Source organism: Primulina huaijiensis, chromosome 12 (assembly GCF_012295235.1).
Source record: "Primulina huaijiensis isolate GDHJ02 chromosome 12, ASM1229523v2, whole genome shotgun sequence".
NCBI classification, from domain to species: Eukaryota; Viridiplantae; Streptophyta; class Magnoliopsida; order Lamiales; family Gesneriaceae; genus Primulina; species Primulina huaijiensis.
The window spans coordinates 18768460-18785727 of record NC_133317.1 but is presented as its reverse complement, the minus strand read 5'-3'; the positions used below and the strand labels follow the sequence as shown (position 1 = coordinate 18785727).

At 34.6% G+C, this 17268-nt stretch overlaps 2 protein-coding genes and 1 long non-coding RNA gene across 7 annotated transcripts; 1 reads left to right on the top strand and 2 right to left on the bottom strand.

The window, feature by feature from the left end:
* Window positions 1-4898: 4898 nt before the first annotated feature.
* Window positions 4899-9313, bottom strand: LOC140990444 (uncharacterized). Of its 5 annotated transcripts, none has more exons than XM_073460135.1 (9): window positions 9180-9313; window positions 8656-8802; window positions 8095-8368; window positions 7581-7731; window positions 7095-7317; window positions 6914-7005; window positions 6292-6427; window positions 5371-5702; window positions 4899-5226 (listed from the first exon to the last, which is right to left on the bottom strand). In XM_073460135.1, exons 1-9 carry the CDS (start codon window positions 9218-9220, stop codon window positions 4976-4978), a joined length of 1647 nt encoding a protein of 548 aa, XP_073316236.1. In that variant the 5' UTR covers window positions 9221-9313; the 3' UTR covers window positions 4899-4975. The 5 variants fall into 5 exon arrangements, with proteins under 5 accessions (XP_073316236.1, XP_073316233.1, XP_073316232.1 ...); XM_073460132.1 differs by having other exon boundaries at window positions 8656-8904; window positions 9180-9307; XM_073460131.1 differs by having other exon boundaries at window positions 8656-8925; window positions 9180-9284.
* A 4853-nt stretch (window positions 9314-14166) lies between these two features.
* Window positions 14167-15190, top strand: LOC140990721 (uncharacterized). The gene is made up of 2 exons (XR_012177687.1): window positions 14167-14788; window positions 14896-15190. It is a non-coding gene; the product is annotated as an uncharacterized lncRNA (long non-coding RNA).
* On the bottom strand, window positions 14694-16823 carry LOC140990720 (probable NADH dehydrogenase [ubiquinone] 1 alpha subcomplex subunit 5, mitochondrial). Its single transcript, XM_073460555.1, has 2 exons — window positions 16436-16823; window positions 14694-15189 (listed from the first exon to the last, which is right to left on the bottom strand). Exons 1-2 carry the CDS (start codon window positions 16752-16754, stop codon window positions 14993-14995), a joined length of 516 nt encoding a protein of 171 aa, XP_073316656.1. The 5' UTR covers window positions 16755-16823; the 3' UTR covers window positions 14694-14992.
* Window positions 16824-17268: the final 445 nt, after the last annotated feature.

Sequence of the window (17268 nt, the reverse complement as noted above, 5' to 3'; positions counted from 1 at the left end):
GATATACCTTTCTTATTACACAAAGATGAAAATAAAGAGTTCTCAAAATTCCTTACCGTGGTCGGTCCTGATTCTGTTTACCTTCAAGTTATGAAGGTTAGTGATCCTTGTGACTAAATTTTTAAATACATCAAAGGTGTCTGACTTTTCTCTAATAAAGCTTACTCATGTAAAATGTGAGAAGTCACCGACACACACAAAAGAATATTTTTTTATCTCCATAGCTTTCCACTTCCATACTCAAGTTAGTATGTTGTTCCGAAGTGTTGCAACACAGGGTGTGACACTCGATTTTTCTTACCTTTTTTACAATCACCACGAACATATGGTACTTCAGATTATAATTTGGGTGTACCTCATACAACATCATGCTTAAAGAGGTTCTTCGGGGTTTTGAAATTTACATGACTCAACTTTTGATACCAAATATCAAGTTCACTTATTTTTGCATGTAAGTTCTTCTCCTAATTTATAGCAATTATCTGCAGAACTTGTACATGTCATAACACATAATTTAGCATTATCAAAAACTTCAAACAAATTTTTTTTAAACTTAATATGCAAATTATCATCACATAATTGACTAATGCTTATCAAGTTTGAGTCCAGTCCACATCGACATGTAATACATTGCGAAGCTTGGGAAGTCCCTCAATATTCAGTGTTCTTTTTCCAACAATCATTCATTTTGCTCCTCCTCCATATGTCGTTCTACCACTCTTTTGTTGCATCACTCTTTTGGTCAACATAGGCCGTGAGATGTTCTTTCGAACATGTCATGTGGCGTGAGCTTCCACTATCAAAGTATCAGTGAGCTTCCACTATCTAAGTATCAGTGCTCTGCAATGTTATTTTTTTAATGATGTATTAATAACATGACAGTGAATTTTTACTTTTGGTACCCAAATTTTCTTCACTGCAGGTCGTTGGTTGGAGGTATAGTGTAGGTGTTGTGCAACACTCTGGGCAACATCCGATTTATTTCCTTGTACATGTGGTCTTTCCTAAACTTGAAATAGTAGTGCTTGATATGACCATGATTGAAACAATAGTGACACACAAAATGATGTTTCCTTCACTTCGGCTTTTGAGCAACATCTTGCCCTTTTGATAGAGATCTCTTAGTCGTAGAGGTAACTGGCGGTAGTTTCAATGTACCCATGATTTATTTCACAAATACAGTTAGTTTTAACGATCCTCTAACTTCAAACACACTGTTTTTGAAACATAATATAGTCTTTATATCTTTTCACATCATTAGTATGGAATCAAGTTTGGATGTACTCGAGTTGAACTCGGCAAGTGTTTCAGTGGCCTTTTTAAGCTCATCCTTGATTTTACACAATTCCAAATACTTCTTTCTTAAGATCACTTCGAGTTTGGCAACAGCAGACTTTAGCTCTCTTTTGAAAGAGTTGTATTCAACTTGTTTCTTTTGATCCAGTCAGCATAAAACTCCTCATACAGCTTTTGTACACTTTCTAGGATGATTTCTACATCGTCAACTTCCAATTCTTTCTGAGCACTTAAATTTCTAAAGTTATAGAATTAAAGCACAATGATTCAAGAGAGGTGTTCCGGCCAGTGTTGCAATACCGGAGGCAACAACTAGTGGATTAACTTGTAACCAGCGTTTTTATTCCAAAAGTGCAGTCAACGAAATGTGATTTTCTTCTTCATTTGATTCTTGTTCTTCATTAGATTTCTCATTACTCAAGGAGACATTCAGTCCTTCATTTTTGCGAAATCCATTCGCTCATTCATTTGCATAGTGTCCAAAACTATTGCATTCTTTGCATTACACGGAATCAAATCTTTTGGAATTAAATTGATCCGTACCTTCATTCATTTTCCAAATTTGTCCTTGGTTATGAGACTCTTGAATTTTTTCAGGAGTAGTTAGATTAGGAAACTTAGATTGTTGTCTTGTCTACTTTTTATCTCTTATTCTTTTCAAATAATCTCCAAACTTCTTCGTGATATAAGAGATAGAGTCTTCATAGATATGACTAATTGACTTCTTGTGAAAGTTGAAGAAGATCATTGTATGAATCATTAGATACTTGAAAAGCAATTGTTTTATCTTTGTCATTATTCTGCATTTCCATATTCATCTCAAAAGAATCTTCCAATGAGATTTGAGTTGTTTCTTTTGATTCATCAATTGCACAAATCTTGATATTGAATCGTTCTGGAAGAGATATAAGTACCTTGCTAACCAAACGTTCATTTTGAAATTGGATCTCCCAGGCTAAAAATGCTTTGTTGGAAATATCTCTAAGGCGGCGATCATAGTCAATGATTGTTTCAGTTTCTTCCATCCTCAGATTTTCAAATTTAGATTTTAACATTCTCAGCTTTGTCATTCGCACACTTTCAGAGTTTTCACAATGTTTTTGAAGGATTTCTCATGCATCCTTAGCAGATATGCAGTTGGTAATCAAAACCGAACATGTTTAGATCTACTGAAGTGAAAATGGCATTTAAAACCTTTGAATTGTGGTTCGAGACATGTACTTCATCAGCTATCCATTCATTTTCTAGCTTTGTCATATTGTCACCATCTTCATCTATTCTTCTCAGTGGAGTCCACCTGCTGACAACTCAATGTCGTACTCTCTCAGCTATGGACTTAATATATATTATGATCTTGACCTTCCACAGATTGTAGTTGGATCCATCCAAGACAGGTGGTCGTAGTGCATTATTTGTAAGTGACGTGTCCATTAATTTGTATATGTTAAACAAAAATAACTAGAATCTCACTTAGTAAACTCCAGTGGAGGCTCTGATACAACTTGTCGGGATTTCTGTTTAACATAAATGATACAAACTTTGTGTGTATCAGATATCAATGTTATCCCATATGTTGTAACACCTAGTGACAACATGCGGCGAAATAATATAACACACAAATAAATAACTCAGAGATCAAATATAAATTCTTGTGCGATGCCTCATGGCAAAAAAAAATCACTAGAAAAAGAACTTGAATTTACAAAACCAACGCTATTGAATCTATGAAAAACTATCTTCTTTAACATGTTAAAGAATCAAATTGCATTCTAAAACAAATAACCAGACTTAAAACGAATCCAAAGAATGCAAAACGATATACTAAAAAACTGGAGCAACAAAACTAAATCTTCAATCAACAGTTTCATAAGTGTTGTCTTCAGATGTTTCCAACAACCACCGCAACATGTTAAAACACCTACGATTTTCAAAGGGTGACGCTATGTGACTTAATTCTTTTCTCTATATCCCCGCGTCTATCACCTTTCGTTTTCGCATCATGTTTTCCTTATATTTATAGACAAGTTTTTTCTTAGACTTGTTTTCTTGATTAGATGCCTACAAATCATGGTAAGATAGAATTTATAAGAAAATAAACACTTTTTAGCATATCAAATTAAATCTAAAATCAATCTCTATAAAAGTCTAGAAAGGCAAAACTCTAAACAATTTTTTAACAAAATGTTATCAATAAGAAAAAGATAATTTTAAAGAATAAATTATATCTTGGAATCAAAGAATTATTTTTTTTTTCACACTCAACTCTCCACGAAAGTTGGCTACACCTAACTATGTCAAACTCAAAAGAGAAGACGCTTCCGCACTACCCCATTAGTCCCATTCTTCAGTGAGCTACCCCTCTTCTATGTTTCGCTTTTCTGTCCAAGAATTTTTCTGGACGAATTAAATTCTGCTGGTATTTAATACAAATTTCTAAGTTGATGAAATAGTTGATTGAGGTTGTCAACTTTCTTCCTGAAAACGAGATAACGCACAGGGACTTGAAGCCTTCAAGCATCCTTATGAATGACAAGGGTCAATTGACGATCTGCGATTTCAGATTGTCACGACACTTTGAAAGGACATTAAATTCTTACTCTTCCCGTGTCGCCACTTTATGGTATAATTTAGGCAACGGAGCTGCTACTTGTGGCAGAGAAATACTCATGTGATGTCGATATATGGGCGGTCGGTTGCATCATGACCGAACTGTTTCTTGAAGAAATGATTTCCAAAGGGAATTCCGAGATCAGTCAGCTTCAGAAGATACTTGCAGCACCCTAAATGATATTAACTGGCCGGGATTTTCAAGCCTTCCTGGAAGCAGATTGAAGTTGGTAGAGCAGCCACAATCTGTTGAGCAGGGATTTATCAATGCTTTCCAAATTGGGCATTGATTTACTGAGCAAGCTTTTGTTTTGCAATCCGGGAGAGAGAATAAAAGCGAAGGATGCTCTCAATCACGATTGGTTTCGGGAACTATAAATTTTCAAACCATGCATGCATCTCCCCGACTGGTGCATGACACGAGAAGAGCATATCAAATTTCTTTTTTCTGCATGTACTTTAGTTTGATTTGGAGGCTGTAAGTAAGCCAGATATTCTGTGCTAGTACAGTTGATTTTGTTGAAACTGTGAATCCGTGTGATATATTTTGCGCATGAAAACAATTGTTTCTGTAATGTTTAGCTATAAGATTGTTTGCTGGTATTTGGGTTGTTATTTTTCATGGAACCGCTTGATTTTTTGTAAAAAAATTGTGTTTCTACTACCCCTTTCTTCTGCTTTATCTTCTGTCTTACCGTGGTTACTGGCACTCATCCCATCTGTCCTACCGCGGTTGCTGTCACTGAGTCAGCCGATGCATATTATTCATCCTTGAATGCTGTCTCTAAGTCTTGTTATCCTTTCACCCAAATGAACCGGTCGAAAAATTTGGAAATCTCGGAAATAATCCTATACATGCGAGGTTAGATACTGATGATCGACTAGACCAAAAAACACTTTAGTTTGGTAATTTGCAAGCCAGGCTTTATTACTTATGAGTATATTTGCGCATGCATCAATCTATTACTTATTTCGTGATACTTCACATTTTCAACGCTGCCTCAATTCGATTTTTCTACTCGTATCGAAATTCCAACTGCGGGGCCAACAGAAACAACGTAAGAAAGGGATGCTAATACATAATCTTCTGTTTGTGTTTGTTTCTTAGAACTGACAATCTATTCTGCAGAGGATTTTTCTCGTTTTCCAACCCCATTTTGTTTAAGAAATGTACAATTCTTTTGAGTGTTTCGATAACCTCCATGCTTTCTGGGCCAAACGCTTTCTCCTGAATTTTTAGAAGCCTCTTGAGCAGCTCCACTGACTCACTATTGTCCTTATCTAGTCGGGATTGAATAGACACCAAACAATCCAAAGCCTCGCCTGCGGCATCAGTAAATGGAACAAAAATGTCAAAAACAGAATCAATCGCGATCAAGATTACTAAAAGACTTAATATGATAAAATTATATCGTGTTAAGGGCGAAAGGAGGAACAAACAGAAACAATCAGGCAATATACACTTACCAACTGGTATAGATTCTTTACCAAACGCCTTCTCGCGAAAGTGTAGAACATCCATGGCAAGTCTTTCAGCTTCTTCATCACGGTGTAGATTGAAGAGAACTACTGCAAGATTTAACATAGGAAAGGTGATGGATGGATCGTCTGGGGGTGCATTCTTCCCTAATATTTGTAAACTTATCCTCAGCAAGCGCTCTGCTTCGGCGAAGTTTTTCGAGCGTGAATAGGAGGTTGCAAGATTTACAAGGTGGGGCACTAAGCTAGGATGTTCTTTTCCATTAAATCTCTCAGATATTAACAAGCATTCTTCTAGCAGTGCACGACCTTCTTGTTGTCTGAGAGCAAAAACGCATGTTCAGGATAGTGAAAACCAAAAAAGCTTCACTTTTGAGCAACAGGCAACACGAGCTAGATCGTTTATTCTATTTGAGCTTCTCTTTGTACTTGTTAAAATAAGCAGGAAAACGTTGATAATTCTCCACATGTAAACAACATTTAGAGCCGCTTGACATGATGTAACATTATCCAACTGTCATCAAAACAAGTTGATTCTACAGGTACCAATCAAATGAAAAAAGGTGAATCTACAGGAAGGATCCATTAAGCTGTGATTTTAAAAGTCCTAGCAGGGCCCAACAGATAATCTCATGCTAAGAGAAGAAACTTAGTTCAAAAAGCGAATAAATAAAAGTTCAATGTTATTAAGGACAGCCCTTAAGCCAACTAACTTACAGGAAGACACATATCAAGTAATAACCCTCCTACTCTGCCATTGGTACTCAAATCAAAAGGCACAAGATGAACGAGGAAAAGCCTGTGAACAGATGCAAATATGCAAATGAAGTGATGGACCACTTAATAGCTTTATAGGAGGCTCTAAGATAAATAATCAAACTACATGCACAAGTCATAGCATATTCTTACCTTCCTACAGCATGGAGTAATTCAGCCAAGTCGATTCTCATCTTCTCCAGGGCTTTGTCATCCAGTGCCATGTATTTTGATTCATTGAGTATATTAATGGCAGTCTTGTATAAATCAATGGCATCATTCACTTCTCCTGCAGAATACCCATACAACAAGCTAAAGAAAGAGTACAATGAAAAGGTAGGACAACCTTATCACGACTCCGAGCTTTAAAAATTGAGGAACTCTTTTACAAAGTACTTAGTGGTGCCACAACATGAAGTACTGCATTGAATCTAACTGGATCAAGTCTTGTCTGAGCAATCACGTGTAAAGTTAAAAATCAAAACAAAAAAATTGATTGCAATTTTCACTCGAATCTCTTTGATCCCATATTTTGGTCCAACAAACAAATTTGTCTTCATGCACAGCTTGAATCGAGTTCGACTGTATTACTTGAATAGTTTATTATATGGCCATAAAGGATAGCGGATCAAATACTACTAGATAGTAGAGACATCATTGTGCAATTCTTCATCTGAAACTTTTATTGGAAGAGCACATCATTTGGACGAGCACATTGCTTTTCTTTAAAAATTCAGTGCTTGTGTAAAACGAATAGAGTAACTGATAAATTTACCTTTTGCGCATTTCACTTGGGCCAAAGAACACATAGCCATTCCAACTCTTCCATCTTTTTCTCCATATGACCTCGTAAATATTTTTAAAACTCTGAGACGATGGGAAGAAAGTAATGGTGAATAAATCAGCTCAAAAGCTTTTTAGGTAACAAAGCTGTACATCTAAGAAGCTGTAGTTACCTATTGAAAGGATACTCAGCATCCGATGCTTTCCCCTCCTTTATTAGAAGATTACCCAAAGCAAATAGAGGCACTGCCAATTCCTCACCCTCCTCACCCCTGCTAGATTCCAATACCATAATAACACGCTGGTATGTTTTTATCGCCTCAGTGGCTCTTCCATCAGAACCCAGAGCTCTTGCCATTCCCAACAATGGTGTGCAAAGTAATGAATTGTTACGTCCTGTAGAGTAAAAAGTGAACCTAAACGGATGGAACTTTCAACAGATCATTAAGAAAATTTTACAGACTAAAGAAAAGCAGCAACTAGAATTAACGCCCGGAAAATTAAAAATTGGATGATGAATGATGATAAAACAGAAATGCCATATCCTATTGAAAGGCACTAAGAAAACAAATATTATGCATGCACACAAACCCACACGAAAGCACAAGTTCATCTTCAACAATGGAATGGTCACGTATAAAATAAAATGTCAAACCTACCAAATTTTCTTTCCATAATTTCCAGGGATCTTCTGTAGAAATAAATAGACTTCTCAAAATTTTCCAACTTCGCGTGCATACTTCCCATATGCACGAGTATTGAATCAAGAAGCAGCTCCTCGTCTTTCAATCCATTGACAATCTTGTACAGCTTGAATCACATAGAACAGAGCCCCAAGTCAACATGATAAACTGTGTGTATGCAATAAACAATTAATTGAATTCCTAGAAAGCCTGCATCCTCAGAAGAATACACCAAGACAGCACCAATGAAAGAACAACCAGTTACACCGTCATCAAGAAAAGATTTATATATCATCCTATCATACAAATCTCCGCACGAAACAGATATTCCTCTCTTAACTTATATCAAGAATTAATATGAACCTATAAATAACAGTTTTTGTATTATGATCATAAAGGGTGTTAAAGAGTACGGATATCACAGGTAACAAAAAATTTAAGAAACACCATTGAGATACTGTTCCAAAAATGCAACAACCAGGTACATTACCAAATTCATCAGGGACCCAACAGTTCTCAAGTCTCCAAGGGCCATGTACCCCAAGGCTATTACATCAAGAAGAGCAGCTTCTTTTATACCTTGATCCCCTGAATCGACCTGTGCCTTAACAGCTTCATAATTTGCCTGAAGTAAATCTACAGCGTCCTCTTCCTTTCCCATTTTTATCATAGCCTTAACATCACTAAAGAAATCCTGAAGCTGCTTTTCAAGATCATTTGTGCTGCCCGGTGAGTTAAATTCGGAGTCATCCAGCATTTTAAACCTATTAAGAAGAATGAAAACATGCAAGCATCGAAAGGAACCTATAAGAGAGTAATAGATATAAATTTTCATATATTACACAACTGCTGAGAAGCTAATATCTACTTATGGTCCAATCATGGCCATGGCCCTTTCGAATCAACATACAATTTTCACAATTTAGATAGATGCCACCAACACCAAGTCACCAACAGTTAAAAAGCCAAAGCATTTAAAATGAAAATTTAACTACTAAATAACTTATTCTTCCAAAATTACGGACTAATTTTGTTTAAATCACAATTGTACCTTTGGGATTTTGTTGGACCCAAAACACCAGATATCAGTAGATTTTTAGGGTGCTCATCACCAAACACCAATGATTTATCCATGGCACAGCTTCTTGACATGCGCAGTACAGGAAACAATTTAAATGGCACCATATAAAGCTTGACACTGGATTTTGGCAACGGAACACTAGTGTGCGTGAAAGAATACACAAAAACTTTCTGCCGTTGAAGTGGGTCCAACTCAGAGTTCAGAAACATTTGATTCAATCTGAAGAAAATAACACAAGGACTAATAAAATATCAGCATAAAGCATCGACATATTCTAAACCAGTACATGGCATACTCTCCACAAAAAATCAAACCAGTTCGATTACTCGTGGAACCATTTTTTTCACAGAAAGTTAACATACAACTCTATGAAACATTAAATTTGATAATTATATAATGATTATCGAAAAATGAACAATTAAACCCAAACCAAGCAACAATTGAGCGGTCCTAAGTTTCCTGCACACACATGTGTACGCCTATAAGTTGTTTACCCAAGAATGACGGAGGTTGAGGCGGGGAAGACGTACGCCATGGCAGCAAAGCAGAGATTACTCTGAGTTTATGCGGGTTAATGAAGCGGTGGACAGATGGAGTTGGTCGACTCCATCTAGAGTGGAACTTTATTGGGCTTTTTCTAAATATTGGGCTTAGGGTGAGAATTGGCCCAATATGGACAAAAATCTGTCTGGTGAATAGACTTCTAATTTTTATATTTATCTATACTATATCTATACTTCTATACTATATTATTAAGTGTGAGTGGGGTTAGAAAACTGCTTCAGGAGGACACCGAAATTTCTTCTTTTTTTACCCTTCTCTTCAACACCACATATAAATTATAATAATTCCAACCACATCAATCTTACGTCTGAAATCTTCCTCAAAAATGAAAGCTCTAACCGTACCAATACATTTGAAAACTTCTCAATTTAAAAAAATCTTACGATTAGTATTTTTAACGGAAAAAATCTTTCTTTTTTCTATCATAATATTATTATATTTTTATTGATATTAAGTTTAATAGAGAAATATATTTTTTGTCATACACAACAATGTGTACGAACACGCTAATTATAATATTCATATCAAATTACATATGTCAAATATTTATTTATAAATTGATTAAACAATATTTTAAATATCTAATATTATGTTACACGCAACACGTGTGCCTCAATCGCTAGTATTAATTATTATTTACTATATTCCAAAAAATTTATTCATGCTAGCTCATTTTTTGTGTAAAATATTATTTGGAGTTATAAACAAAGATATAATTAATGAAATAATATAAGGTCATTTATTTGGGTTTATACACTATTTTAGATATGTTCTCAACTAATTAAATGAATTCAAGAACTGGAATAATTGCTTGGAAGTTTTTAATATTTACGTCTCTTCTTCAAAAATTACTTACTGATCTCCTCGTCTATTTATCTTTGTTTATATTTTACACAAATTAAGAAAATCATTCATGTTTTTCAAAACTTAGTTAATATGAGAATATTTTTAAAAATCAAGAAAAATACTACTAAATATAAAAGATAGAATCGAATAGGATATCACGAAACAACCTTACAAATCATCATCAATTGCTTTTTAAAGAAGAAATGGCAAAGAAAAGGACTCACTTCGTATGTAGAGTTCTATGCTCCTTCTTGCAAGATTATAAGACTGAGCTTCCCGCTTTGAGTTAAGATGCAATAAACGTTATCTTGTTAGAAAGAGTGGCCGAAGGGAAGTTCAGTGTGTGCAGACTTGATGAGAATCGATATTTAGCCAATATTAGGTGATCAGCAAACCAACTTATAATTTGGGTTAGTAAGTGTACTGTATATTTTAAACGAATTCCTAGTCGAATCAACTGCCTAAAATAAAGATAAAAGTTGCTTGAGCTTGAGACTAGCATATGTCATGTAAACGTTATGTTTCATTGATAAGGGCGTGAAGATGTCCATTCATACAGATGGATGATCATTTGATGATGCACTGAGCAACTCTCCCTCGAACTTTCATTGGTTATCATTTATCGGGTGGAATAGTATACGGTTATGGTTGTATATCATTATTCCTTTGACATAGGGCAACGTAAAGGCTCTATGTACTAGCATGTGCTTTGATCCATTTACTGACTCTATTAGGGTCATCATGTGACGAGGTTGGGTGTAGTTTCGAAATATGTAGGAACAAATGTATTGTACTAAGGAATTCATCGTTTGCCTAGGGATGAAAATATCATATGTGAACAGATAAGTTAATGGTGAGGGGAATCTCTTCCTAGAGTAAGACATGTGCATTTTGAAAAGATGTTTCCTCAGTTGCACATGTCATGTCATTATTATTACTCAAAAATACTTCACATAGTTATCGAATGCATATGCAATTCTCGATATACTAATGGTTGCAGATTTGTTCAGAATATATGAGTTGAAGAGACCATATTGTATGCGAACCATAACTTGAGGTTCTTGCAAGAACTATCAGTGCTACCTAGGGGACCATGAGGCGATATTACTAGACGCTCTTACTATGATCCAATAGGTGCAATTAGAAATATGTTCTAACATTCTTGTTCAAGATGTTGATGAAAGAATGATGCTAATTAGAGTAAGCTCGAATAAGAATAAATGTTATGTTGAATCACATGAAATTGTGAATTCACGAATAGTTTTATCCCTAAACCATTTAGGGTCACACAAGTATCGGATTATATGTTCCCGTTAATATAGACAAGTTCAAGTAGTTGAATTTGACGTTTGTAGTTTGATGAAAATAAAACATATTGCTTATAAAAGATTTTATAAGTGGATTTCATGTAATGAAAGTTGTAAAAGTTAACTTAATTGCTGATTAAGTAAGGAAAGTAGAACTTTCTATTTTGGTGAAGGAGTTCGCAAAATAAGCAGCTGCAAAAATGGATAAGTGGAAATTTTGATTTTCGAAATTTTCAATTTTCATTATATGAACAAAATTTGTATCATCGGTACATCGATGCTGTCTGATCATCGATGGGGGCTATAATGAATTCATAATTNTATATATACACGACATTAGAATTTTAATTAATTAATAAAAACAGGAATCCTAATGGGATTAGGATTATAAAATCTAATATGAGTGAGATTTCTGATGTGATCATGAATCAAAGCTAATAAATATTTTATTAGGGTCATATGAAATAGCAAAAGTTTTATACACAGATTTTGGCAACCAAAATTTTGTCAACCTAGATTTTTCTTCCTGATCTCACAAAGAATTTCGGCCACCTTAGTTTTTCACAAGAAAAATTCACGGCCACATCAACGCATGATCTTTGGAATTGCGGCAATCCATTCTCGATGCAAATTTTTTTAAGATCTCTAGTGCGATCTAAACAAGGAATCCAATCTTCGATCGTGGACTTGAGTAGGCGATCAGATGAGAAAGATCTGTTCATAGAAATTTACAAGAAGGACCAACTACCCTAATCCCGAACTGGTTGGTGTCCAGCGTTACATATACAAAGGTAAATATATCTAAATACCCTATGAATGTTTTAAATTGTACGATGCCTAAAGAACGTTTTGAATGTCAAAACTAAAATTTTTACACTTTCGTTGTGCCTTGAGTGCAAGAAAATGGTACTCCAATAATGAGATCATTGCAAGTTTTTCTTTATCATAAGATTTTATGTTTAAATCATTTTCAGGTAAATTTTTCTAACCATATAAATTTTTTCCAGAAACCGCATGCCATAAACAAAAAAATATTTCACGGTTCCCGAAACATTTATGGGCACAGATGAGTGATCATTTGATGATGCATTGAACAACCCTCCATCGAACTATCCAGTTGTTTATCACTTATCGAGTAGAATTGTTCGCGATTATGGTTGTACATCATTAGCCCTTTGGTCCGGACCAACGTAGAGGCTTCACGTACTAGCATGTGCTTTGATCCGTTTACCGACTCTATTGAGGGTCATCAGGTGGCGAGGTTGGGTGTAGTTTCGAAAGACGTAGGGCTCAATACATTTTAGTTGGGATTCATCATTTGCATACAAGTGAAGATATCCTATGTGATTTGATGAGTTAATAGTGTAAGAAATATTTCGTCAGAGTGAGATATGTGCATTTTGGAAAGGTTTTTCCTCAGTTCCACATATTATGTCACTATTATTACTCAAAAATATATCACATCGTTATCAAATTCATTTGCAACTCTCAATGTACCAATGGTTGTAGATTCAATCGTAATATATGAGTTGAAGGGACCATACTATATGCTAATCATAACATAAGATTCTTGCAAGCACTATTAGTGATACTTAGGGGATCATGAGGTGATCTTACTAGACAAACTTAACATGATCCGATGGGTGCAATCAGACATGAATTCCGACATTCTTGATCAAGGTATTGATGAAAAGAATTAGGCAAATTAGGGTAAGTTCGAATAAGAATAAATGTTATGCTGAATCATATGAAGTTGTGAACTCACGACTACCTGTATATATGAACAATTGAGGATCACACAAGTATCAGATTCTATATTTTCGTTGAGATAGTCAAGTTCAAGGAGTTGAATTTGACGTTGTAGTTTGATGTAGATCAAGTATATTGCTTAGAAAATAGTTTATAAGTGGATTCAATGTATTTAAGTTGAAGAAGTTAAGCTTAATTGATGATTAAGTGAGGAGAGTGGAACTACCGGTTTTGGTGAAAGAGTTCACAAAAATGGCAACGGCCGAAAATGGATCGATGAAAATTTTGATATTTAAAATTTTCAATTTTTATTACATGAACAAGATTTGTACTCTCGGTACATCAGCATTATCTGCATCGATCAAGGTCGTAATGAGTTCACAATTATTTATTTAGTAATTTTAGAATTTACTAATAAATCATAATGTTAGTAGTAGTTACTATTATATGGACATGATTCTCATAGAATATTTTAGAAGGGTGTAGAATTGATTAATTAATTGATTATTAATTAAAATAATAAATAATGATTATTTAATTTTAAATATATCTATACATGTACATATGTGTATATGCATGTATAAATGTGTGTGTGTGTGTGTATATAATGCATTATCAAAAGTTGACTTTGCATTATATGTATACAATATGAGAATTTTAATTAATGAATGAAAAAATGAATATTAATGAGATTAGGATTATGAATTCTAATATGAGCGAGATTCTTGATGTGATCAGGAATCAAACTTATAATATTTCATTGAGTGTCATATGATATAACACAAGTTTTACACGCAGATTTTGGCAGACAAAATTTTATCAAATAAAATTTTGCTTCGTCTCCTTTCACAAAGAATTTCGGCCACCTTAGTTTTTCACAAGAAAAATTGACGGTTGCTTCCACGGCCTCATAGCTGCAAGATCTCTAAAATTCCGATTCATTCTCGACGCAAAATTGTTTAAGATCATTAGTACGCAAAACGAAAGATTTGTTCGTAGAGATTTACAAGAAAGACTAACTCTACTTATCTCGAACTGATTTGGTATCCAATGTTAAATATACAAAGATAAACAGATCTAAACACCCTATGAATGTTTTAAATCATACGACACCCAATGAACGTTTTGAATGTCAAAACAAAATTTTTTAAAACTTCCACTATGTCTATACTACGAGAAAACAGCACTCCAACATATCTATGACCAGACCTACGTACAGCCAGCATTGCTTGGTCAAGTGGTCGCAGTTAATTCTAAACTCGGCCACCCCTCCTGTAACCTCTTTGATCAAACTTTTGAGTCCATGTTTCAAGCAATTGTACTTCACTCAAATCAGGATGGTGATTCCCCATTTGCAATAGTGATCTTAAGGGCAATTTACATCTTGGAAAACATAATGCAAATTCAAATGCCGCCAGGCTTAAATTCAACGGAATTAAAGAAGAAAACAATATAGTTTTGATTTGGCGCACCAGGAAAGTGACACTTCAATATAAGTTGGTTTATTTCCATCAGGATATTTATTGCGATGAACTAAATTAGTTCAAGAAAAGCACAAATTTAAATTACTAGCTAGAACAGGAGCTTTGGTCAACCTGATCAAACTCTGATTGATTAAGGAAACAGATGTTCGAGTTGTGGATCGTGGATCACTCATCCACCTCACATTGTAAACCTTTAATATTTATTATTAATATATTAGTTTCTTATCAAAAAAAAAAAAAAAAGAAACAGATGTTCCAAGTTAAGTAAACAAGAGAACACGATTATCACACTGCAAGGAAAAATTCAGACTGCAACAGGTGAAGGTGATTGCCAATCCATGAAAAGATACCGAAGCATTATGAAATAGCGGGATCCTCTTTCTTTGAGCTTGAAATAGCTTGATTTAAAGTGCCAGTGTCAACAGCTTCCAACGTCTTATAAAACTCTTCTGGGAGAGGACCGGGTCGATGCAAGGGAATATGCTTCGGCACTGGAGCATCGTTCTCGATAACTTCACATTCATAGTCATCGGGAATACCCCATGGGTTCCATTCTGCGACCAGCATAAAAAATTCATGTAATCTAAACTTGAAAAGCAGCGATTCAGTTGGTCCAGAAGAAAATAATATAGAATAAAATATTATAAATTCTTCCACTGATCTTGACATGGGTTACAACATAAAAACAGCATCGAATACAGCAGTAAGTTTTTAAAATTTTAGAATTTCTTGTAGGTTATATTATAGATTTTAAATCCATTGATCCAAATACAAACCATAAGGCATTTCATCACAAACTACGAGATAGAAACTATGAAAAACATGAAATATTATGTTTAAGTAAATAATGGCATTTAAGTCCAGCTAAATACTTTGAAGAATTATGAATTGTACTAGACATATAATCATCCATGTTAAAGAAAAGCCATTTCTTGATGCCAAATCCTTAGGCAAATATGTGAGGAAAAACAAAAGAAAAATAACAATTTCATTAGAAAAGCTGAGAATCGAGCACTAGAGTTTAGAGATTAAAAACACACGTGTCTTTATTCCACTAAGTGGGGTTAGATATATAGATCCTCCTACGCCATTGTGAGCAATCTCCTATTATATCTTCATCCATATTTAGATAATGCATATCGTGCTTTATTGTTATTATCCAAGTCTTTTATGGTTTCCCTTTTCGTCTATTAATATGGGAACTAGTCATGGTCTCGAATCTCCTAACTGGAGTTTCCATCCGTCGTCATTGCACAAGATATCAACTGGACTAAAAATCATTGCAGGTTTGTTTAGAGAATTAAATCCTTGAGCCTGGTTTGTTTTGGAAAATCGGCCAAAGACTAATATGATTTCCAAATAAACACTTTAGGATCAAGATGTGTTAACTGAATATGAATCACAATACACTAGGAGTTCACAAGTTTATAAAGCATATTACCAGAAAACATCAAACTAGAAATGAAAAGAAAACAAAGTTGCAGTGCTGGGATCGAAGACCAAGATTAAGCAGATTCATAAGACAATATCATAGTCAAAGCTAGTTCATTTATTCAATGTTTCTCAGATATTGAAAACATGGTTTCCTAACAGTTTTTTTATAATTTATTCAAAGCTAGTATCAGAAATTTCCCCGGGATTAATTCTAAACTAATCACTCACAGACGCATACATATTCCATTAACCTAAAATTTCACACGACGGCTTAAAAAGAGAGAAAAAGCGCAAAAAAATAAACAAAAATCTTGCCAAATGCTTTAAAATAAAATCAAATTATATATATACAAAAATAGCACGGACCAATCATGTGACCGATGAGCTTGAGTTCATCCTGAGCTTCTTCGATCAGCTCCTCAACCTGGCCACATCCGAGCTTTTTCTCGATCGCTTCCCAATCCTCCTCCTCCTGACAGACCTTGAGGCGATGGCGCGTGAAACTCTCCACGGATTTCCGGTACCCCTCGTCCTCCGGCACCGCCTTAATCTCGTTTAGGGTTTTTTTGTAAAGTCCGACCAGCACTTCTCTAGCATTCGGGACGACGTCAAGGCCTACGATTCCCGTGGTCTCCTTCACTCTTGCCGCCATCAACAACGGCCGCGCCACTAGTCGGAGAAACATTTTGAGAAACTCAGTGGATTCAGCTCAACTGCAAATTGAATCACTCACTCGATGTGTTCATCGGGCAAGACTTTTTATGGCCTTTAACATTATATTGAACTGGGCTTCAAATATTAAAGCCCAATACACAAATGGGCCGAAATAGATAAATAAATTTTGTGGGATAAATTGAAATGTTGTTCGGAAAGATTAATTTTAAAACAAATATTTAAATTATGTAAAGTTTTTTTTTTCGATAAATATTATAATTTTTTATATATAATTTAGAAGACTTATTACTTAAGTAGGATAAATTTGTTAAATATTTAAAATTTATAGCATTTTATAAAATAAAAAAAAATTGAATTTTGTAGGTGATATTTTGTGACTTTATATAATAATAACCTTTTGACGGATTATTCTACATTCCTTATATATTATAATATTAATGTGGATAGAATATATGTTATATCAATACCATGCGTATATACTATAATTTGTACTATATTAGTAAGTAAGAAATCTTTATACTAAT

Coding starts and splice junctions, on each gene's coding strand:
- LOC140990720 (XM_073460555.1), bottom strand. CDS start 16,754: ATGTTTCTCCGACTAGTGGCGCGGCCGTTGTTGATGGCGGCAAGAGTG. Junction 15,190..16,435: donor GCTCATCGGTCACATGATTG/GTCCGTGCTATT, acceptor TGCTGGTCGCAG/AATGGAACCCATGGGGTATT.
- LOC140990444 (XM_073460131.1), bottom strand. CDS start 9,220: ATGGCGTACGTCTTCCCCGCCTCAACCTCCGTCATTCTTGG. Junction 7,732..8,094: donor TTGGGTCCCTGATGAATTTG/GTAATGTACCTG, acceptor ATGTGATTCAAG/CTGTACAAGATTGTCAATGG. Junction 7,318..7,580: donor AATTATGGAAAGAAAATTTG/GTAGGTTTGACA, acceptor TTTACTCTACAG/GACGTAACAATTCATTACTT.